We start from the raw sequence: 23,447 nt of genomic DNA on the forward strand, positions 1-23,447 counted from the left end.
TTTCAGTTGGGTAAAATGAAAAAGTTCTGGAGATGGGTACTGGTGATGGTTGTACAACAGTAAGTACAAAGAATGTACTCATGCTACAAAACTATAGACTGAAAAATTTGCTGTTACAAGTAAATTTTACATCATATCTAGGTAACCACACTTAAAAAAAAAAAAAAAAAGTAAAGAAAAAAAGAGAAGTGACTACTGTCTACCAGGCAGAAGACAGAGCAATGATTGTAGGTAGAAACATGAACCCCCAAAGCACAACAGCTGGGAACCACGCAGTTTGGGGCCCACTGCTCTAGAGTCTCACAAGCCTGGTGGCCTCACACTATTATAAGCACAGTAACTGATCGGGTAGGACTGGCTCTTCCCACTCAGAGCCTTGAACAGGATTTAAGAGCCTTCCTGCAGCGCCAGTGTTGCTACATGGAACCTTGAGGCAGGGCAATCCCAGAATGGGCTCTCCCCCAGCAATTTCCCTCTGCCTACCACTAGTTCCCTCCCCCACCCCAGCTCTCCTCTTTGGGAGGTAACACTTTTGAGAGAAGGAACCTTTTGTGGTCCCACTCTCACCAAGCAGGCGCTCTGTACATACCGGTATGAACTCAACAACCCCTAGTCCCAAACCGGAGGTTCTTTCCGAGCTGTATGTTAATATTTTGTTCAGAAGCATATCATTCATTTCAGAAAGATTTCCATCCAAAAATAGTTTTTAAACATTTCTTTTATAGTTTTGCTCCTTAAAAAGAGTAAGCTTCAATGAGTAAGTTGGAAAAATCACTGGCTATGGCTTTTGTGTGTAAAAATCCTGGTAGCTTGGAATAATAGAAACTTTCCAAGTTCACAAAGTCTCTTTTTATCCAGGGTCTCGCTTTAATCTTACAACCTCTCTGAGAGGTGAGCAGGGTGGCAGTCACTCCATTGCACAAATGGGGAAACTGAGGCTCAAAGAGATCAAGAGGCTTGTCCAAAGTCACACAAACAACTAGGAAGGAACAGAGACCCCAGGCTTCATTTTCCACCAATGCCAGATGAAACTCTGGGTTGCGACCTCATATCTGAGCACACTGTATAGCCATGAAAGTAATTTTAAAACCACCATTAGCTTATTTTATCTCCACAGTATCTCTCTGAAGTAAACTGGAAATATTATCTTTTTAAAATGGAGGATCAACTGAGCAAGAAACAAATGACCTGCCCAAGATTACCACTCAAGAAAGTGACAGAGACTAGACCTCCTCTCTTTTGAATACACTTGACCTCGACCACTTCCCTACAATATCTTGACCTCCGCACACTCACAACTTAAAGGAGCCCATGCAGTTTTTATGTAGGTTGCACCATGTTTCTGTGAACTAGGCAGGGGATAGACATACCTTTGTTCTCTTTCTAATGGCTGGGCAAGAAAAAAGAGATTATAGAAATCTTTAGGTTCCTTTTCAGCTCCAAAATTCTATGATTCTAAAAATTCTCCAGCAAGTTGATGGGTAAGAGAGGCCTGGAATCCACATCACCTGATTTCCTGACTTGTAGTCTATTAGGCCACCCTATCCCTGCCCTGCCAGCTAAGGACTACAAACATCATGTGTGCCTGGGAGAGGGGGTCCACTCTGACATAGGTGCACACATAAAATGCCAAGAAGGTGCTACTGCCTGGTTAGGACCCCAATGGCGAGCTTCACTTTGCCCTCCTGCTTCAGCCCTGGTATCTCCCAGCAAGAGGCTCGCATACCACAGGAATCATATGTATCCCAGGTATCTGATATATACCCAAGCCTGGGGCAAGAGAGAAGCCAGTCCCAGAGAAAGACCACCACTCTGAGGTTGCAGTTTAAGTCCCTTCATTAAGATACCTGCCTTAACACCCATCTAAGGTAGAAGATCAATCAGATGTGTTCATCTATGCTTTTCTATAGACTTCCCCAACTCTAGTTTTATCCAACAAATATTTACCAGGCACTGCTCTTGGTATCACAGAGTGAACAAATAAAAATATCTGACCACATGGAGCAAAGGGAGAGAGCCAAAGTCAGAGGATGACACAGGCAATGGAGCAAAATAAAACAGGAAAAGGAGGTAGATAATGCTGAGAGCAGGTGGTAGAGGGAAGGGGATCATTTTAAATGAAATGGCCTGGGAGGGTTTGACTCCTTAAATAGGAGACTGGGACAAGGAGAGAGAGGGACCCATTCAGATATCAGGGGGTTGAACAAGGCAATGGAGAGCATGAGATGGCTTAAGAAAGGTAAGCAGGTGAAAATCATATCATATCTTGCAGACCAACATAAGGACTCTTGAATGAGATGGGGTGTCATAAGAAGGCTTAGAGCAAAGGAGTAATGAAATCTGACTTACAGTTTAGAGCATCACGCTGGCTGCTGGGATGGAAATACTCTGTCGGGAGACAAGGGAGGAAGCAGGAAGGTCAGTTCATAGGCCAGTGGTAGCTTAGACCAGGGTGAAAGTGGTGGAGATGGTCAGAGTCAGGTTCAGGACATATTTAAGGCAAAGCCAACAGGATTTATTGATTAAATGGATGTGAGGTATGAGCGAAAGGGAGAAGTCAGGGACGACTAGAATTTTAGGGGCCTCAGCAACTGGAAGTATGAAATCATCATGAACTGGGATGGGAAAGACTTTGGGAGGTACAGGGATGGGATGGGGGTTCATTCTGTTGTGGACATGTTAAACTGAGAAGGCTTTTAGACAGCAAGTGTGGTGAGCAGGCAGCAGAATATCCAAGGTTGAAGTTGGAGAGAATGGGCTGAAATTATAAATGTGAAATGTGGGAGGAGTCACCAGCACATATAATACTACATAATTCTATGTATGATCATGTGTAATTTGCATGACTATGTGTTTACTGTCTGCCCCCTGCAAGACTGTAAGCTCCATGTGGCCAAGGACCATGTCTGTTCACAGCCAGCAGGGTGCTTGGCACTCAGTAAATATTTACTGAGCAAATGGAGAAGTTGCCCAATTACTCTCTCAAGAATAGCCACACAGCCCACACAAGAAGCAGACTCTCTCGCAACCACAGTGCCAAGCCCAACCAGCCCCAAACAGGGCCCTGGGTCTGTCCACCCCAAGCTTGAGATTCCAGAATGTAACTGGATACGCCTGGCACATCACAGAGTCAGATATTTGGGTTTCAGCCCTGCCACATTCTCAAAGGGTGGAGCTGGGCAAGAGATTTGCCTGTTCTACCACCTCTACCTCTCCCTGGAGTGGCTGGGGGACAGGCTGCTTCACCCAATTCATGGGCAGAGATATTTATCTACCTAGTGTCTATGTATGGGGTGGCAAGTTCCCCCACCAAAGGAGTAAATCCCCAAGTATTCTCTGAAGCACACAAGAACCACCCAGCACCTGAAGGAGAGGAACACAGACCTACTGGGGATGCATGAAGAGTAACAATCCAAAAAAAATTTTCAAGGCTGGGTGCAGTGGCTCACACCAGTAATCCCAGCACTTTGGGAAGCCAAGGTAAGAAGATTACTTGAGGCCAGGAGTTTGAGAACAGCTTGGGCCACATAGCAAGACCCCATCTCTACAAAAAAATAAAAAGTTAGCTGGGCGTGGTGGTGCACACCTGTAGACCTAGCTACTGGGGAGACTGAGGGGAGAGGATCACTCGAGCTCAGGAGTTAACGGCTGCAGGGAGCTATAACTGCACCACCATACTCCAGTCTGGGCAAGAGAACAAGACCCTATCACTCAAAAAAAAAAAAGAAAAAAAAAAAATATATATATATATATATATGAGTGATAATCACAAAATTTGATGAGACGAGAGGACATCTCCCTTCTTCCTAAGGCAAGAATCCCTGACCAGAGAGTATTGTGTCTCTGCTTTACCTACCAAGTGACTAAGAAGACAAACTAAGGACAAAGGGTGACATTACAAGGCATAAAGATTTCACCTCAATAACTTTCTAGCTTTAAACATCTGCCTTTGTGAAGATGATAAAACAGCTCTAATGATCTTGTATAACCTCCCTCTTTCTGAATATTGAAAGAGTGACCCAGAAAGGCTTGATGACTTGGCCAGGGTCACTGAGTTATAGGCCCAGGACTAGAACTCAGGTCCTAGCTCCCTGTTGAGGCTTTCTTCCCATTACATTAGTGCCAAAGGAAGGTAAGAGTTACAGTGGCACTGGGGGAGTTTTAGGCATTAGTCTTATAACATAAAACTATGTCCTTGTCAAAGGAAAAGCCACAGATGTTACAGGAATGCCAGGTGCACTGTGGAGTTAAGAAGGATTCCTTCCCTTGTACCAAATTTGTCATCTACAGAGTTCCCCTCGGCTTTGGACTTTATGAATAAAGCTATTCATAGTAGGACACACAGAACTAAAGCAATGATAAACTAGCAGGTAAAAAAAAAATGCAGATATATGAAAAATGCAGATATATGAAAAATGCAGATGGTAGGATGAAGTTGAGTTAGCTTTCTAAAATCAACAAATACTGAGTGCTACCTCTGTACAACTCATTGTGTTAAGTGCTGAATGTGTGTGCGTGAGGCTATATGAGTGAGACATATACACAAGGATAAGACAGAACCCAGGTCTTCGAGGCTTGCAATGTAGTTGCTGATAAAAGACTGTAAACATCAAAGACACGACTAATAATATGGAGTACATAATTGTTAAGTAAGTGGCATAGATAATGTGTCTGCAGGAGTTCTCAGAAGGAGCAATCACTTCCACCGGGTGTGTGTGGTGGGGTGCGGAGGGAGGGGGAAATGGCAGACTTGTCAGGCAAGGTGCTTCAAACAAGACACGGCACTTGAAGTGAACCCAAGGGATGAAACACTCTCAATAAGAAGGAAATGGCACGAGCAAACACTGGTGGTCTTAATGTCAGAGAAGGGAAAGAAATTAGGACTTAAAAGGAACGGCCTTGACAGTTAAAGTACTTGTAGGAGTGGGAAAGTGCAGAAAGGTGTTTGTTGTTGTTGTTATTTTGGGTTTTTTTGAGATGGAGTCTCGCTCTGTCACCCAGACTGGAGTGCAGTGGCGCAATCTGGGCTCACTACAACCTCTGCCTTCCGGTTCAAGCAATTCTCCCTGCCTCAGCCTCCTGAGCAGCTGGGATTACCGGCACCTGCCACCACGCCTGGCTAATTTTTATATTTTTAGTAGAGACAGGGTTTTGCCATGTTGGCCAGGCTGGTCTCCAACTCCTGACCTCAGGTGATCTGCCTGCCTTGGCCTCCCAAAGTGCTGGATTACAGGTGTGAGCCACCATGCCTGGCCAAGTACAGAAATATTTTGAACACAGAACTATAAAATCTGGAGGAAGTTATTTTAGCAAATGTCCTCTGAGGGGACAACTGTGTGTAGGACTGGATAATGACTGAAGATGAAGTTGCCTTTGGGGGGTACCTCACTTCAGCCTGAGACAAGGGTTGACTTGAGGTGAGAAGGGTATGAAGTGGGGTGGCAAGGGACAGGTTCGCAAGACCTGCGGAAGGAAGAGCCAGCAGACCCCAGTGACTGGCTGGCTTCGAGGCAGGTGACAAGGAAGCAGAGAAAGTCATGAGATAGAGGGCTCTTCACAGCCTAAAGTTAGGCAGCTGGAAGAACATGAGTAAAGAAGGAAAGCTGCTGGACAGGGAACAATACAGAGCCTGATTTTGGAAGTGTCAAATCTGGGAATATCTATATCGCAGTGTCCAGTGGCCATCTAGAGATGGGGTTCTGGGGTTCAAGAGAGAAGAGCTGAAGATTAAGCATAGGGGTCTTCCCAATGGACAAAGAGTTGTGAGACTAAACAAGATTTCTCTGGGAGGGAGTGTAATGAGAGAAAAAACAGAATGTCAAACTGAAGCACCAGTGCGCCCCCCACCTAGAAGGTGATGGTGGAAAGGGGTGTTTAGAATGGAAAACCAAGACAGTCTGATGCCAAGAAAGGAAGGGGGAGAATGTCTCATGGGAGAGAGTTGTCAACAGCAAAAAATGCTGCTAAATCAATTATGGGGACTGAACACATATTTGTTGAACAAATGAATGAATGAAAGCAAGCCAGTCCTTGGTTTTGAGTCATCTCTCCTCAGTCAGAAGAATGGGCAGAGTTACCTTCAGACAAAAGAATTTCAATAAGTTTTACTCCATCCTTCCCATAAAAACACATTTCTTCCTCCACAAGTCATCCTGTCCACCACGCAGACATCCTTCCCTGCTTCCCCTGGTTCCCTCATCTTCCTTCCCAGTTTCCGCAACCCAAGCAACACACCTTCGGTGTCAAGGGAGACAGGAAACTCCAACTAGAGTTTCCACTTCATTAACAACTCTGCCTGTGGCTCCTCTTACATAAGGGGATATGTGGCAATGGGGTGGGAGAGGAGGCTGAGTTCTAGCCCCAGCTGTGCTCCTAACTAGCTATGTGACTTTGGACAAGGTGCTCAACCTCTTGGGATCTGGGCTTTGACATGGAGAGGAGGACAAAGGTCCATCTGGAATCCAGGTAAGTTTTGAAGGTCCCTTTGAGCTCTCAAGTCTACGATTTTATTCCCAGCAGGTCCTTGCAACACCCTCAAAGAAGGAAGTGAGTGTAAGACCCAGAAAAATGACCGACAGACCTCTTTCCGGGGCGAAATGCCAGGGCAGGCGGGGTGTACCATGAAAGTGAGAAAGCGTTGTCCCAGCCTCGAGAATCACCAGCGAGCGATCTCACTCCCACAGCTAGGAAGGATCCCAACAATTCCGAGGGTGACTCTCACCCCGCACCCCATCTTTTATAGACTCCCAGACGACCAAGAGGCTCTAAAAACCCCTGCGGGAAAAATAAAGATTTCTTTCCCAGAGTCCTGCGCTGCTTTGCAAGTCGGATTCCGGCAGACACGATCTGCAGCCCGATAATGACACAGTCTTTGGAAGGAGCGACTGTTCTCGCCCCGCTCGCTCCAAGTTCTGGGGACGCCTGGCTGCCCGCGCCGTGCCCCGACGGGCCGGTGTCCGACCCCGGCCGGAGCTGCCAGGCCAGCGGCGCCCTCGCCCCGGGCCCTCCCCCCAATCCGTCGGCCCCGCTGCGGTCTGCAAACATTTCCTGCCCCCACCCCCACCGGGAGCTTCCCAGTTGGAGAGAGTTGGTCGCGCAGGCGGCTCAGTGCTCGCAGTTGCCCCAACTCAGCTCGCCCGGCGCTGGGGAGCGGCCCCGTCTGGTTGCGGAGCAGGCTATCGGGGAAACCCAAGCGCCAGCACCAGTGGGGAGTCTATCGGTAAGCCCAGAGCTCGGGCGAGGAGGGGGACAACTGGCGGGGTGCCCGAGGCCCTGCTCCCTTCCCCGTCGTTACCTGCTCGCTTGCGGGGGTGTCCCGGGGCTGCCGGCCTCTCCCGCCGCTGTCTCCCCACGCAGTTGCCCATGCTGGCTCCTCAGCCAGTCCCCATGCACCGGAGGCGGCGAGGTGGTCGGCTGCTCCGCGCTCCTGCCCCGGACGGCGGCGTCCCGGGTCAACGGCTCCGGCCGCCCGGCATCTGGCGCTCCCCGATCTCCCCCCGGGGGCGCGCTCAGCCCCGGCGCTGGCTCCGCCAAAACTTTGCGGGCCAGGGTAGAGAGGGAGGTGGCAGACTCCCTAGCACAGTCCCAGGTGGCCGGGCCAGGGGGGCCCGCGACGGTGCCCGGCCGGAGACCAGCTCCGCTGGAGGGGCGGAGAGAGGGGGCGGGAACCGCCGCAGCTACTCCCGGTCGCTCGGGGCTCCAGGCAGGGGCCGGCCCCCTGGAGCCTGTCACTCACCTGCCTAACCCCGCCCCAGGCCGGCCCCGCTCCCCACCGCCGGCTCGCGGTGCCCGCGCCGCCGCCACCACCCGCCCCAGGTGCGCATGTGACCGACAGCACCGCCCCCTCGGGCTGGGCCTGATTTTCTCATTGGCTTCCCCCGTGGTGCGTACCGCCCCTCTCCCCACCCAGCCAGGTGCCCGCCCCGCCGCCCGTCTCCGGGGGAGCCGGGCCGGGAATTATTCGCCCTCAATGGCCTCCGGCTGCGTGCCCAGCAGCTGCCTTCCCTCTCGGTGCCACCGCCCCATTCCAGGCCCCGCCCCTCCCTGGAACTGCCTGGCTAGAAGCCGGTAGGCACGTGACCCGGTGCGCCCCGCCCCCTTGGCCTTCTCCCCGCGAGTGCCTCGGGAGGCGCATGCGCGGAGAGGCCTGTCTCTTGCCACCGCCCATATCCCCTCCCACGGTCTCTTGTTCGCGTCATGGCCGCCGCCGCGGCTCTGGAGGCGGCGGCGCCTACGGGCGCCCTATGGGGCCTCGTGCACGACTTCGTCATGGGTCAACAAGAGGGCCCCGCTGACCAGGTGGCTGCAGGTACGGCAGACGGCGCCGCGCGCCTTCCGTATGGGGGCCAACAGGAGGGAGCGGCCTCGGTACAGGCGCCGGGCGGGAAAGGAGGAGCGGGTGACTTTGAGAGATTGGTCTCAAGGCTGGTTAGTGAGCACCGCGAGCTTCAGAGCCGTAACAAGTTGGAGAGTTGCCTGTGTCTTCCTTAAAACCATTTACACTTTTCATCTCCCTATAGCCAATTATAGGGAATTATTACATTTTACAGATGAGGAAACTGAGGCTCAGCGAGGGCAAGAGGACTTGCGCAGGGCTGCAGACCAGGCAGGAGGGGGAGCTGGGACTCGGACCCAGGCGTTCACGTCCGAACCGGGTGCTCACGCCACGAAGCCACGCTGTTTGTGGGAGGTTGACGTGTGGAGGTGCATCCTCGCAGCGTCCGCTCCCGTCGCGTGGCATCCTGGGAGTGGCGGATGGCCCCGCGCTCTGACTGGCTGGAATTAAGAGGAGGCGAGGAGTCGGGCCAGGAGGAGCTGGAGATGTTCTGGGTGCCCTCCTTAAGACTTTCTCTCCGTTTCTTGCCAAAGTTCTTGATTAGTTTGCTCCATGACGTTTTATGTGGCGTTTGTTTTTATCTTCTTCCCAGACCCCCACTTTCCTGCTTTTGACAAGTTCAGAGATCTCTTAGTTCAGACAGCTTATCTAAAATTACAATAAAACAATTTCCGGGCTTCCGTGGAATTCTGAGACTTTGCTCTTCTAGGAAAAAAAAATCTACTAAAAAGTTATTGAAGGTTAGGAAGGCTTCAGATCTTGGGTTTAAGTAGCAATATAAAATTATCTAATGGGTAGTTTAAAACATTTTGGAAATTTCGCATGCTTGGAGAGAAGTAAGGACACATTTCTCTTGCAAATTGAGCGTATTAACCTTTAGAATGTGTAAGAAAAGAGTAGTGAATCTGCTGGAAATAAAATACTTTGTTCGTTAGCAGTATTCCACTTTGATTCAGTCATGCCACTATTGTTGAACACATATTATTTCCCAAACATGATGCAAAGCCTAAGGAATATAAATACAAATTAGGTTAGACCTGTGCCCACCGGGAACTTATAGTATGCTGGGAGAGGCAACTATTCTATAAGAGGGATGTGCAGGGTAATTTGGAAGCATCAAGGAGCAAATACCTGGTGCTGCCACCAAACTTAACATCTTACAATTTTATGAAATGTAGTGTGTTATCAGTGTTTACAATTTACAAGTACAGTGTCTTAATAATGTCGTTTTCCCTCATGTTTTATTATGAAAATTTTCAAATATCCAGCCAAGTATAAAGAATTTTATAAGGAATACATCACTTAGGATCTATCCTATCATTAACATTTTAATATTACTTGCTTTATCATACAGCTATCCATCTATTTAAATTGCAGATACCTGTACACTTTCCTTTAAATACTTTGGCATGGATATCATTGACTAGAGTTTGTTGACGGTTTATTTTGGTGTAAAATGTATATTCAATGAAATATATAAATCTTTAAGCGTACATTCACTGATTTTGACTAATGCATATACCTATACAATCCAACCCCCTACCAAGATACAGAACATTACTATATCAGTGTCATTTGTGATGAGTCTTTCACATTTATGCAATATGAAAACAATAATTACTGATTTTTTGGATTCAGAACATATTTTGAAAAAATATCTTGAATGTCTTATCTTGAATAAGGACTTCTAAATTCTTCTCTTTTTTTTTTTTTTTTTTGAGACAAGGTCCCGCTCTGTCTGCCAGGCTGGAGTGCAGTGGTGAAATCATGGCTCACTGTAGCCTCCACCTATGCTCAAGCAATGCTCCTGCCTCAGCCTCCCGGAGTAGCTGGGAGAACAGGGCTTGTGCCACTGTGCTCGGCTAATTTTTGTATTGTAGTGACAAGGTTTCACCATGTTGCATAGCTTGGTCTCTAACTCCAGGACTGAAGCCATCCTCCCATCTCAGCCTCCCGAAGTGCTGGAATCACAGGCATGAGCCACTGGGACTGCTCAATTCTTACAAACGTTTTTGCAAAATTTATATTTTTGTTTCTTTCCGAAAAAAATGGTCTAAACTGTTGTTTAGTTTGAATTCAACTCAGCTGATCTAAGACTGTAACACTAACCCTGTTGTAATTTAGCCCTCTTAAGAAAAGAAAGTTGGTGCTGGGCACGGTGGCTCATGCCTGTAATGCCAACACTTCGAGAGGCCAAAGTAGGCAGATCGCTTGAGCCCAGGAGTTTGAGACCAGCCTGGCCAACATGGTGAAACCCCGTCTCTACCGAAAATGCAAAAATTAGCCAGGCGTGGTGGTGCATGCCTGTAATCCCAGCTGCTCGGGAGGCTGAGGCTGGAGAATCGCTTGAGCCTGGGAGGTGGAGGCTGCAGTGAGCGGAAATCACGCCCCTGCACTCCAGCCTGGGTGACAGAGCAAGACTTCCGTCTCAAAAAAAGAAAAGAAAAGAAAGTTGATACAGAGGAACAGTAACAGATAAAAGTTGAAAAGGTTTGGTGGGGTTGGATTCTGCATAACTTTGGATTCCAGGCAGAGGGATTTGAATGACCTATTATATGTGCTAAGAGTTATTGTAGATCCTTAAGCAAGGGAGCCATAAAATGTAAACGAATTTGACAAGGATTAAGTTAATATTGTCAGTCTTAGATCACAGCCCTAGTTAGGGTTGTTGAAGGATAACAGAATGTTGAAGCATTTATAGAAATAAGATGTGCTTTCTAATCCTTCAGCCTAAATCAAGCTTTGTTAGTGCTAAAGGGACCAACTAGCTTCCTGTTCAGTCACTCAGAGTAGCAGCCTACAAATTTAACTGAAGAAGGAACACCCTTTGATCACAAAAGCAGCTGCTGCCACCTTTGTTTTGTACCTGGGTTCCTGGTGAAAGTGTCAGCTGTAAAGAAGGTGCAGGCGATGGGAGGGAAATGACCTGGCAGCCTAAGGGTTAAAGGCCTCTTGGGCAAGCCTTCAAAGCCTGCCACTACCTGACCCCAGCCTTTTTTTCTCACTGCTCCCTGGACATTTAATTCCAGGCAGCCACTTTTATTCATAGTTCCTGAATGCCTTCCTTCCCAATTCCCTCCACTAGCTCTGTGTAATCGAAGTTAGACCTGAGAGTCAAAGCCCAGCTTGAGTTCCCTACCCCTGCCCAAGTGTTTCCTGATTAACCCAGCCAGACAGCATCTCATACTTCAGAATCTTTGTAGTATGCACTTATTTCTCAACCACTCATGTATTTAGTGGACTAGTTTAGTAGCTGCTGCTGTATACATCTCCACATACTGCCCTCCCAGTTGTACCACCAGAATCTCCTCATCAGTAGGTACACAATAAAAACTACTTGAGTGAATGCAGTGAAAGATGTTGAAGGAAGAATCTGTGGAATTTGAGTTCTAACTAGTTATTATAGGGCTTAAAGGAGAGAGGACTCTAAAAAGACCCCAAGGTTTTGAACCAAAGGATGAGGAAAAGAAATACTTTGTCCAAAACTGGAGGTTGGGACAAGAGCTGATTTTTGGAGAATGTGATTTTTGAACATGTTGAATTTGCAAGTGATGGATATAATTTTTTTCCTTTTAGTTATTTGGATTTTCCTTCATTTCGGTGTTTATTGTATTGTGTTTTTCCATGCCTGTGATTCCCTAAGAAGACCACTATTTCTTAAGTCAAAGTGTTAAAGAACAGTAAAATACAGTTTAGTGAAATATCTGAGGCCATTATCAGCAGAAAGGGCATTTTGAGAGCTTGATTGGAACCTAGTCCCAATTGGGATTTTTCTCTCTCCTGCTCCTTCTCATCCCCCCACACTACCCGCTTCCCCTCACTTCCCTTTGGCTGCTAGTCCAGATTCTCAAGAGGCTTCAAATCCATCAGACAGAGATCTGTTTGTGCATTCTGTGTCAATGATCACATAAATACTCCTTTGACTTCCCAGTGCCCCCCCACAAACTGGTCCCTTGCTAAGGAAAGTGTGGGTAGTTAGGAGGTGCTAGTAGGTCCATTTATAGAGAACAAATCTTGAACATGTTGGAAAATCTTAGACCCTCCTATGAAGGGAAATGAACGTACACTGATTTTTTCCTTAATGCCAGCAAAAATACCCTTAGGAAAATTAACTCTCTGTTAGCTTTCTTCATCCCAGGAGCCCAAGTGCATAATTAATAGTATTTCCAGGTATTCTGGGTGTGTTTGTTTGTTTGTTCGTTCGTTTGTTTGAGACAGAGTTTCGCTCTTATTGCCCAGGCTGGAGTGCAATGGTGCGATCTCCGCTAACCATAACCTCCGCCTCCCGGGTTCAAGTGATTCTCCTGCCTCAGTCTCCCAAGTAGCTGGGATCACAGGCATACGCCACCACGCCTGGCTAATTTTGTATTTTTAGTAGAGATGGGGTTTCTCCATGTTGGTCAGGCAGGTCTCAAAACTCCTGACCTCAGGTGATCTGCCTGCCTTGGCCTCCCAAAGTGCTAGGATTACAGGTGTGAGCCACCATGCCAAGCCTGGTTATTTTTAATTTTGGAGAATTTGCAACATTAAAAGAATTAATCACTTAAAGTTAGTGGCCCATGGTCCATAAACCCAGAAATTTTACTTCTTTCTCATGCTAACCCAATCTCTGTTTATATCACTATGGTAACACAAAACTTGTTACACTGTGATTGTTTGTTTATTTATTTTAGAAGCAGGGTCCACTCTTGCCCCAGGTGGAGTGCAGTGCGACCTTGAAGAACTTCTGGGCTCAAGTGATCCTCTGGCCTCAGCTTCCACAGTAGCGGAGACTACAGGCCCATGCCACCACACCTGACTGATTTTTTTTGTAGAGAACACGGCCTTATTTTGTTTCCCAAGGTGGTCTCCAACTCCTGACCTCAAGCGATCCTCCAGCCTCGGCCCACTGTGATTGTTTTAAATGTCTTTCTGGGCTAGGCATGCTGGTTCATGCCTGTAATCCCAGCATTTTGGGAGGCAGAAGTGGGAGGATTGCTTGGGCCCAAGAATTTGAGACTAGTCTGTACAGTATAGTGAGACCTTGTCCCTACAAAAATCTTTAAAAATCAGCATGGTGGTGTGCCTGCAGTCACAGCCACTTGGGAGGCTGAGGTGGGAGGATCACTTGAACCCTGGAGGCAGAAGTTGCATTGAGCCAAAGATGGCATCACTGTACTCCAGCCTGGGCGACAGAGCGAGACTGTCTCAAAAATGAATGAATGAATGAATGAATGAATGAATGAATGGTTTGTCGTTCTGCTGCAACAGACTGTGAACTTCCCCAAAACTCGCTGCCCATATTTCTATCTTAAGCCCTAACATGGTACCCTATTTATAATATTCAGTAAATGTTGACTGAAAACAAACATGGCTTTTTTTTTTTTTGAAGACGGAGTCTTGCTCTGTTGCCCAGGCTGGAGTGCAGTGGCGTGATCTCAGCTCACTGCAACCTTCACCTCCCGGATTCAAATGACTCTCCTGCCTCATCCTGCCTCAGCCTCCCAAGCAGCTAGGATTACAGGCCCATGCCACCATGGCCAGCTAATTTTTCTTTTTTTTTTTTTTTTAGTAGAGACAGGGTTTCATCATGTTGGCCAGGCTGGTCTCCAAACTCTTAACCTCAAGTAATCCACCTGCCTTGGCCTCTCAAGTGCAGGGATTACAGGTGTGAGCCACCGCACCTGGCCACCATTTTCCTTACTCTTCTTTACTGTCTTGTGATAGCTTTATTATCTCATTTTTCTCTAATTTTTTTCTACTTTTATACTCACTTTTTTTTTTTTTTTTTTGAGGCAGAGTTTCGCTCTGTAACCCAGGCTGGAGTGCAATGGCGTGATCTCAGCTCATTGCAACCTATGCCTCCCAAGTTCAAGTGATTCTCCTGCCTCAACCTTCAGAGTAGCTGGGATTACAGGCATGCACCACCATGCCTGGCTAGTTTTTGTATTAGTAGAGACAGGGTTTCGCCACGTTGGCCAGGCTAGTCTTGAACCTGACCTGAGGTGATCCGCCCACCTCGGCCTCCCAAAGTGCTAGGATTACAGGCGTGAGCCATCATACCCGGCCTTATACTCACTTTTATGTTTGTGCTGCATTGATTCAAGAATTTTGTGAAAGATATGAAGACTAAAGGGCTTTGCCAGGAGAGTTCACCCACATACTGGGATTCAAGGAATCACATGCAAATGGCTATTTGTAATTATAAAGCAGCCATTTTCATATTAATGTATGCAGAATTCCGAAGAAGCATTTTTCTCCTTTTTCTTTTTTTTTTTTATTTGAGACGGAGTTTCACTCTGTTGCCCAGGCTGGAGTGCAGTGGTGTGATTTTGGCTCACTGCAACCCCTGCCTCTCAGGTTCAAGCAATTCTTCTGCCTCAGTCTCCTGAGTAGCTGGGACTGCAGGCTGAAGCCACTACACCCAGCTAATTTTTGTATTTTTAATAGAGACGGGGTTTCACCATATTGGCCAGACTGGTCTCGAACTCCTGACCTGGTGATATGCCCGCCTCGGCCTCCCAAAGTGCTGGGATTACAGGCGTGAGTCACTGTGCCTGGCCAGCATTTTTCAATTATAAAACTTGAGGCAACCTATGAAAGTAGAAACTAACTTATATAGGGCATAATGGAACTTTCTCTGATGACGGAAATGTTCTGTATCTTGATTGGGACCTTGGTTATTTGGGTGTATACTTTTATTAAAACTTATGAACGGCTGGAAGCGGTGGCTCACATCTGTAATCCCAGCACTCTGGGAGGTCGAGGCGGGCGGATCACAAGGTCAGGAGATCGAGACCATCCTGGCTAATACGGTGAAACCCCGTCTCTACTAAAAAATACAAAAAATTAGCCGGGCGTGGTGGCGGGCGCCTGTAGTCCTGGCTACTCGGGAGGCTAAGTCAGGAGAATGGCGTGAACCTGGGAGGCAGAGCTTGCAGTGAGCTGAGATGGCGCCACTGCACTTCAGCCTGGGCGACAGTGCAAGACACTGTCTCAAAAAAAACACAAAAAAACATATAAAACTGTACACTTAATATCTGTGCAATTCAGTGTGTGTAAATTTTACCTCATTTTTTTTTTTTTTCCTTGAGACAGAGTCTCGCCGTGTCACCCAGGCTGGAGTGCAGTGGTGCGATCTCAGCTCACTGCAAGCTCCGCCTCCCGGGTTCACACCATTCTCCTGCCTCAGCCTCGCGAGTAGCTGGGACCACAGGCGCCCGCCACCACGCCCAACTAATGTTTTCGTATTTTTAGTAGATATGGGGTTTCACCGTGTTAGCCAGGATGGTCTCGATCTCCTGACCTCATGATCTGCCCACCTCGGCCTCCCAGAGTGCTGGGATTATAGGCGTGAGCCACCGCACCTGGCCTTTACCTCAATTTTTTTAAAAAATGAAAAAATAGAAGGTACTGAATGGGCCTTATTTGGCACTTCTTGTCTTAGAGCTTTGGATCCAAAGATAGACCCTAGTCTGGCATCCATGGAGGGTTTTGATGGTATGCTGAAGAAAAATGATTCAGTTCATTGATATCCTTTGCTATTAACAGTTGTTAGCCCCCTATGGCTTCATCTGTACAATTGCTAACTCCTTCTGTGCCCATTTTTGAAATTAGTTTTTAGATGGGTTGTTTCAGCAGAGTTTTCTGTACTGTATACAGCCAGGGGGTTCCAAGAAAGTACCCTTTTCTACCTTCCCAAATGTTGCAATGCCCTTTTATGATTCTAACCCAGAAATAGGTGTTTCAGTTTATGTAAGTGTTGCCATTAAGGAATTGGGTGTAGAACCCAACTTGGTTTGTTTGGCCTGTTAGTCTGGCTGCTACCCCTTCCCCCACCCTTACAGTCTGCTCATTTTTTCCCTTGGCTCTTTCTCAGTAGCTGGGGCAGCAGCTGGGCCTTCCACATCCTGGCACGAGTGGGCTAAGAGTGCCTGATGTCTAAATTGGTGCCAGTCACGAGCTATAAGTCCTAACTAGAGCTCTCATTTTCCTCAATCTTACTGGACGACTTCTTACTGTAGTGCTAGAGTAAGTCTCTGTCCAACTCAGCTCATAACTGTTGCTGTGAGACCACAGACTTTAGGAGAACTGGAAGTTTAGGATTTCTTAAAAGTTCTCTTTCACTTTTTCCAGCGTTGGCACAAACTGACTAGTTAAGGTTCTGCATTTAGAGGTAGGTGGATTAGGAACCTAGAACAGGCTCTGGAAGTAATTCTCTGGTTGTCACACTTTATTTAGCTATAAGTGTTCAATGTGAACCAAAGCCTTATGAAGATTGTTAGCCTTTTACCCTGTTTCTCCCTTGAAAATACATTCTAAGATGCTTCTATTCAATCTATGTGAGTTACTATTGTGCTGCTAAAATTGCATTTAAAGGCCAGGTGCAGTGGCTCACATCTGTAATCCCAGCACTTTGAGAGGTCAAGGCGGGTGGATTGCTTGAGCCCAGGAATTTGAGACCAGCCTGGGCGACATGGCAAAACCCTGTCTCTACAAAAAAAATACAAAAATTAGGCGGGCACGGTGGTGTGGTACATGCCTGTAGTCCCAGCTACTCGGGAGGCTGAGGTGGGAGGATCACTTGGGCCCAGGAGGTCAAGGCTGCAGTGAGCCATGATTGTACTACTGTACAGAGCTAGACCCTGCCTCAAAAAAAAAAAAATCTAAATGATACAGGTAGATACTCCTCCCTCCAGCAGGTAGAGTTTAATCTTCCCCTCCCCATTGAATATGAGCTGGACTTAATGAATACCTTACAAATAAAAGAGTACCAGAAAGAGAAAAATAGTAACTGTATCGTGCAGAGACTTGGCAGATGTACCTTAACCAAGTGATCGACATTAACATTGCCAGTGATGGCGAAGCCATGTTACTGTCTTATATCCCTGATATGATATGATATGATGAGAAGGGTACTTCACCTCTGTGATATTCTTCTTTAAAACCCATAACCCCAGTCTAAACATGAGGGAAACACCAAACAAACGCAAATTGGGGAATCTTCTATAAAGTACTTCTTTAAAACCATCAAGGTCATGAAAAACAAGGAAAGACTAAGAAACTTTCGCAGACCAGGAGAGACTAAGAATTCAAGATGACTAATGCAATTTGGTATTCTTAATTGGATCCTGGAACAGAAATTCGGCATTAGTGGAGTAACTAGTGAAATCTGAATAAAGCCTAGAGTTTGGTTAATAGTGTGTATCAGTGCTAACCTAATCTCTTAGTTTTGACATTTGTACATAGTTTCACAAATGTGTGCCATGTAAGATGTTAACATTAAGAGAAACCGAGTGACGGCTATACAGGAATTCCGTACTGTCATTGAAACTTTGCTATAAATGTAAAATTATTCAAAAATGAAACATTTCTTTTAAAACAATAGTCTACTTCTCAACCCTTAACTATGCATTTTCCCTCCCTGAAGGCAACAAATGTTATTAGTTCCTTTTATATGCAGAGATGTAAATAAATGCAAATAAAAATATCCCCCATTTAAAAACAATGCTACGCACATATTATATACACTATACACACTGTTCTGCTTTTAGATCTTGACTCATTATCAGTATATATATAGCTTCAGTCTTTCTTCATTTGTCTTTTTAAAAGTAGCAACAGGCCAGGTGCGTTGGTTCACACCTGTAATCTCAGCACTTTGGGAGGCCAAGGCAGGCGGATCACTTGAGCTCAGGAGTTCGACACCAGCCATAGGCAACATGGCGAAACCCCATCTCTACTAAAAATACAATCCAGCCTGGGTGACAGAGCAAGATGCTGTCTCAAAAAATAAAAATAAAAGAGATTAAAAAATAAATAAGAGTAGCTACAAGAGAATTCCATTGTATGGATGTACTATAATTCATTTAACTGGTTTCTTATTGATGGGCATGTGTTGTTTGCAGTCATTTACTATTACGAATAATGCTGTATTGAATAACGTTGTATGTGCATTATTTTGCACTTTTACAGTACAGTTAGCCCTCTGTATCTGGGTGTTCTGCATCCTTGATTCAACCAACTGCAGATCAAAAGTATTTGGGAGAAAAAATTGCAACTGTACTGAACATGTATAGATTTTTTTCTTGTCATTATTCCCTAAACAATACAGCGTAACAACTATTTGCATAGCACTTAGATTGTATTGAGTAATCTAGAGATGATTTAAAGTATACAGGAGAGTGTGCATAGTTTGTATGCAAATACTCTACCATTTTATGTAAGGGTTTTGAGCATCCACAGATTTTAGTATTCTCAGGAGGTCCTGGAACCAATTTCCCATGTATATACCAAAAGATGACTAGATAGCTAGAGGATAAATTTCTGGCTTTCCTGGGTTAAAGCCTATATGCACCTGGAATTCTAAAGGTGTTATATTATACTGCCCTCAATATAGGGTTGCACCAATTTATAATCCTACCTACAATGTTTAAGAATGTCTATTTCTGAATACCATGACCAAACATAATATATTGCTAAGTTTTTTTGTCTTTGCCAGTCTGTTAGATTTTCTTAAAAGGTTTCTGTGTAGTTTAATTTACACCTTTTATTGTGAATATTGTTGAGCACCTTTTCATACATACTTATAGTTCCTTTTATGTGGAATGGCTATTCATTTTTTTGTTTTTGCCCATTTTATTTTTTTAATTTTATCTATTTATTTATTTTTAAGACAGATTTTCACTCGGTCACCCAGGCTAGAGTGCAGTGGCACGATCTCGGCTCACTGTAACCTCTGCCTCCCGGGATCAAGTGATTCTTGCCTCTCAACCTCCCAAGTAGCTGGAATTTACAGGCATGCGCCACCACACCCCGCTAATTTTTGTGTATTTAGTAGAGATGGGGTTTCGCCATGTTGGCTAGGCTGGTCACAAACTCCTGGCCCCAAGCAGTCCACCCTCCTTGGCCTCCCAAAGTGTTGGAATTACAGGCACGAGCCATTGTGCCCTGCCTGTTTTTGCCCATTTTAAATTGTTGGCCTTTTCTGCATTGATTTGTAGGAACTCTTTATATATTGGTAAACTGGCCTTTTGTTATAAGACTTGCGATTTTTTTTTTCCCAGTTTGTCCTATGATAATTATTTTTGCCTTGTAGAAAATCTGACTTTTTAAAACCAATCTTTTATGGCTTCTGAATTTTATCTTGTTCTTAGAAATTTTCTCATATTTAAAAAAGGTATTTTGGTGAAAGATTTAAAACCAATGTTTGTTTTTGTTTGTTTTCCAAATGTTTACCCAGTCATTCTAACACTGTTTATCGAATAGTCTTTATTTTTCCCACTAACTGAAATAGGATTTTAAAAATCATATTCTCATATGTATTTGTGTCTCTGGACTTTCCATTCTATTTTTGTACCATTGATTTCTTTGAATATGAATTGAAACTACACTGGTTGTTTTTGTTTTTTACTTTTATTGTGGAAAATTACAAGTATATTCAAAAGTGTATACTTTTTATTTTTCTTTTTTGTAGTTAAATGTATACACTTTACAAATGTGACCCTATAATAATCTCTTAATATCTGGAAGGGCTACCTTCTCCCTGCTTTTCTATTACTCTTTTTCACAACTTGCTTGTCTAATTATATATGTGTGTATATATGTGTATGTGTGTGTATATATATATAGAGAGAGAGAGAGAGAGCACTTTAATTTCAGGATAAGCTTATCTAGTTTCCAAAAGTATTCTATTAGTGTTTTTATGGTGATTATCTTAAAATTATAGATTGATTTGGGAGATTTGTTATCTTGAGTCTTTCAAAGATACGAGATGCCTTTCTATAAAGTTTCCTTTTCAGATCCTCATTAGGGCTTGTTTTAAAAAACCCTTTAACCAATTTCTCCCCATTTTCTTCTGTACTTTGCAGCCACCATTCTACTCTCTGCTTTTGTGAATTAAACTTTTTTTAGATTCTGCATATAAGTGAGATCATAGGATACTGTATTTGTCTTTCTCTGTCTGGCTTATTTCACTTAGCAAGATGTTCATCCATGTTCATTTGTATTGTCCCAAGTGGCAGAATTTTGGCCTGACACAGTGGCTCATGCCTGTAATCTCAGCACTTTCGGAGGTTGAGGTGGGCGGATCACCTGAGGTCACAAGTTCGAGACCAGCCTGGCCAACATGGCGAAACCCCATCTCTACTAAAAAATACAAAAATTAGCCGGGCATGGTGGCATGTGCCTGTAATCCTGGCTACTTGGGAGGCTGAGACAGGAGAATTGCTTGAAACCGGGAAGTGGAGGTTGCAGTGAGCTGAGATCACACCACTGTACTCCAGTCTGGGTGACAGAGACTGTCTCAAAAAAAAAAAAAAAAAAAGTGGCAAGATTTCTTTCTTTCTTATAGCTGAATAGTGTTCTGTTGTATATGTGTACACACATATCATGTTTTCTTTATTGATTTATCTGTTGACACTTAGGTTGTTACCAGATCTTGGCTAATGTGAATAATGCTGCAGTTAATATGGGAGTACAGACATCTCTACAGATACTGATTTCATTTCCTTTGGATATGTACCTAGTAGTGGGATTGTTGGATCATACAGTAGTTCTGTTTTTAATTTTTTTAAGGAACTTCCATGCTGTTTTCCATAATGGCTGTACTAATTTACATTTCCACCAACAGTGTACAAAGGTTCCCTTTTCTCTCAGTCTTTACCAGCACTTGTTACCTCTTGTCTTTTTGATAATAGCCATCCTAGCAGATGTGAAGTGATACCTCACTAGTGCTTTAAAGTTTTCATCATCCGGGTGCAGTGGCTTATGCCTGTAATCCCAGCACTTTGGGAGGCAGAGGCAGGTGGATCACCTGAGGTCAGGAGTTCAAGACCAGCCTGGCCAACATGGTAAAGCCCTATCTCTACTAAAAATACAAAAATTAGGGCCAGGCACAGTGGCTCATGCCTGTAATCCCAGCACTTCGGGAGGCTGAGACAGGCGGATCATGAGGTCAGGAGTTCGAGACCAGCCTGGCCAACATGACACAACCCCATCTCTACTAAAAAATACAAAAATTGGGGCCAGGCATGGTGGCTTATGCCTGTAATCCCAGCACTTTGGGAGGCTGAGGCGGGTGGATCACAAGGTCAGGAGATTGAGACCATCCTGGTTAACACGGTGAAACCCCGTCTCTACTAAAAATACAAAAAATTAGCCCGGTGCAGTGGCAGGCTCCTGTAACCCCAGGTACTCGAGAGGCTGAGGCAGGAGAATCACTTGAACCTGGGCCACAGAGGTTGCAGTGAGCCGAGATCGCGCCACTGCACTCCAGCCTGGGGGACAGAGTGAGACTCCATCTCAAAATTAGCTGGGTGTGGTGGCGCATGCCTGCAAATCCTAGCTACTTGGGAGGCTGAGGCGAGGAATTGCTTGAAGACCCAGGATTTGGAGGTTGCAATGGGCAGAGATCCTTTCATTGCACTCTAGCCTGGGTGACAAAAGCAAACTCCATCTCAAAAATAAATAAAAGTTTTCATCATTCAGATTTTCACTTTTTTTTTTTTTTTTTTTTTGAAGGAGTCTCGCTGTGTCACCCAGGCTGAAGTCTGATAGCGATCTCGGCTCACTGCAAGCTCCGCCTCCCAAGGTGCAGGCCATTCTCCTCACTCAACCTCAATAACTAGGACTACAGTAGCCCGCCACCACGCCCGGCTAGTTTTTGTATTTTTGAGGCCAGAGCCGAGGGATTTCACTGTTAACTCAGGATGGTCTGCGTCTGACCTCGTGATCCCCGCCCTTCCCGGCTCAAAGTGCTAGGATGAAACGAGCTCCACAGCGCTGGCCCTAGTTTCCACATTTTTTGTTAAGTTTATTTTTTTATTTTTTTTTTTTTTTGGGAGGCTGAGTCACAAAGCTCTATCCACCAGGCTGGAGTGCAGTGGCGGATCTCAGCTCACTGCAAGCGCCTCCGGGTTCCGCCATTCTCTCCTGCCTCAGCCTCAGTAGCTGGGACTACAGAGAGCCTCTCACGACCTGCCCGGCCTAGATTTTGTATTTTTTTAGTAGAAACTGAGGTTTCACTGTATTGTAAGGATGGTCGATCCTCGGCCCTCGTGATCCGCCCCCACGTCTCGGCCTCCCAAAAGTGCTACTGATTACAGGCTTGAGCCACGGCGCCCGGCCTTTTGTTAAAGTTTATATCTAAGTTGGGCGCAGTGGCTCACATCTGTAATCCCAGCACTTTGGGAGACTGAGATGGGAGGATCATTTGAGCCCACGAGTTCAAGACCAGCAACATGGCGAAACCCATCTCTACAAAGAAATACAAAATACTTAGCCAGGGGTAGTGGCACATGCCTTTGGTCCCAGCTACTGGGGAGGCTGCGGTGGGAGGATCACCTGAGCCTCAGAGACTGATTACACCACCACACTCCAGGGTTCAAGCGATTCTTCTGCCTCAGCCTTCTGAGTAGCTGGGACCACAGGCACATGCCACCAGGCCAGGCTAATTTCTTGTATTTTTAACAGAGACAGGGTTTCATCATGTTAGCCAGGATGGTTTCGATCTCCTGACCTCATGATCCGCCCGCCTCACCTCCCAAAGTGCTGGGATTACAGACATGAGCCACCGCGCCTGGCCAAAAAAAAAAGTTTTTATGCAGTGTATTTTACTATGATTTTTAAAAATGAGGATAAAAGTTTATATCCAGGTATTTTTTTCCTTTTTCTTTTTTCGCTATTATAAACCAGGTCTTTTTCCTTGTATCATTTTACAGGCTATTGTGTATATGTATATATATGAAGATTTTAAATTTCGTAATATTTTGTATCCAACTAATTTAACAAATTATTTTGTTTGTAATTTTTTAAATTTATCTTGGATTTTCAAGATACACGCCCATGTCATTCACAAATGATACGTTTATTTTCTTTTCATTTTTTATACAAAGCTGCATATTTGAAGTGTTACAGTAATGCTGCTTCTTATCTTGGAGGGTTCTTGGCAAGAATAGTGGACCCCCAGGTACAAAGCCTAGGGCAGGCAGGAAACATTATAATTAGTGTTACTCAACACTTTGGTAGGGTTTTTTTTTTTTTTTTAATTTTTCATATTTATTTTATTTCCTGCAGATGTGAAATCTGGCAACTATACAGTGTTACAAGTTGTGGAAGCCCTTGGGTAAGAGCC

At 45.3% G+C, this 23,447-nt stretch overlaps 2 protein-coding genes across 11 annotated transcripts in view; one reads left to right on the top strand and one right to left on the bottom strand.

The window, feature by feature from the left end:
* UBTD1 (ubiquitin domain containing 1) overlaps positions 1-7,776 on the bottom strand; it is a 63,754-nt gene extending 55,978 nt beyond the window's left edge. For 2 of the 3 annotated variants that reach the window (XM_017944175.3, XM_031652138.1), the window contains exon 1: positions 7,295-7,776. In XM_017944175.3, coding sequence (XP_017799664.1) covers positions 7,295-7,364 — 70 coding nt within the window. In that variant the 5' untranslated portion in view covers positions 7,365-7,776. Of the gene's footprint in view, positions 1-2,349; positions 2,389-7,294 lie in introns of all 3 variants that reach the window. The other variant, XM_021943560.2, reaches the window with a different exon arrangement.
* Positions 6,877-23,447, top strand: part of MMS19 (MMS19 homolog, cytosolic iron-sulfur assembly component) — a 41,132-nt gene continuing 24,561 nt past the window's right edge. For 4 of the 8 annotated variants that reach the window (XM_021943550.2, XM_009215095.4, XM_021943551.2 and 1 more), the window contains exons 1-2: positions 6,877-7,219; positions 23,390-23,438. Coding sequence is in view for 2 of the 8 variants with exons in the window: in XM_003904069.2 (XP_003904118.1) it covers positions 8,197-8,308; positions 23,390-23,438 (161 nt within the window). In the remaining 6 variants the exon portion in view is untranslated. Of the gene's footprint in view, positions 7,220-7,862; positions 8,309-23,389; positions 23,439-23,447 lie in introns of those variants that run through there. The other 4 variants (XM_003904069.2, XM_009215094.1, XM_009215096.2 and 1 more) reach the window with 3 other exon arrangements.

Source organism: Papio anubis, chromosome 11, assembly GCF_008728515.1.
Source record: "Papio anubis isolate 15944 chromosome 11, Panubis1.0, whole genome shotgun sequence".
Classification (NCBI taxonomy): Eukaryota; Metazoa; Chordata; class Mammalia; order Primates; family Cercopithecidae; genus Papio; species Papio anubis.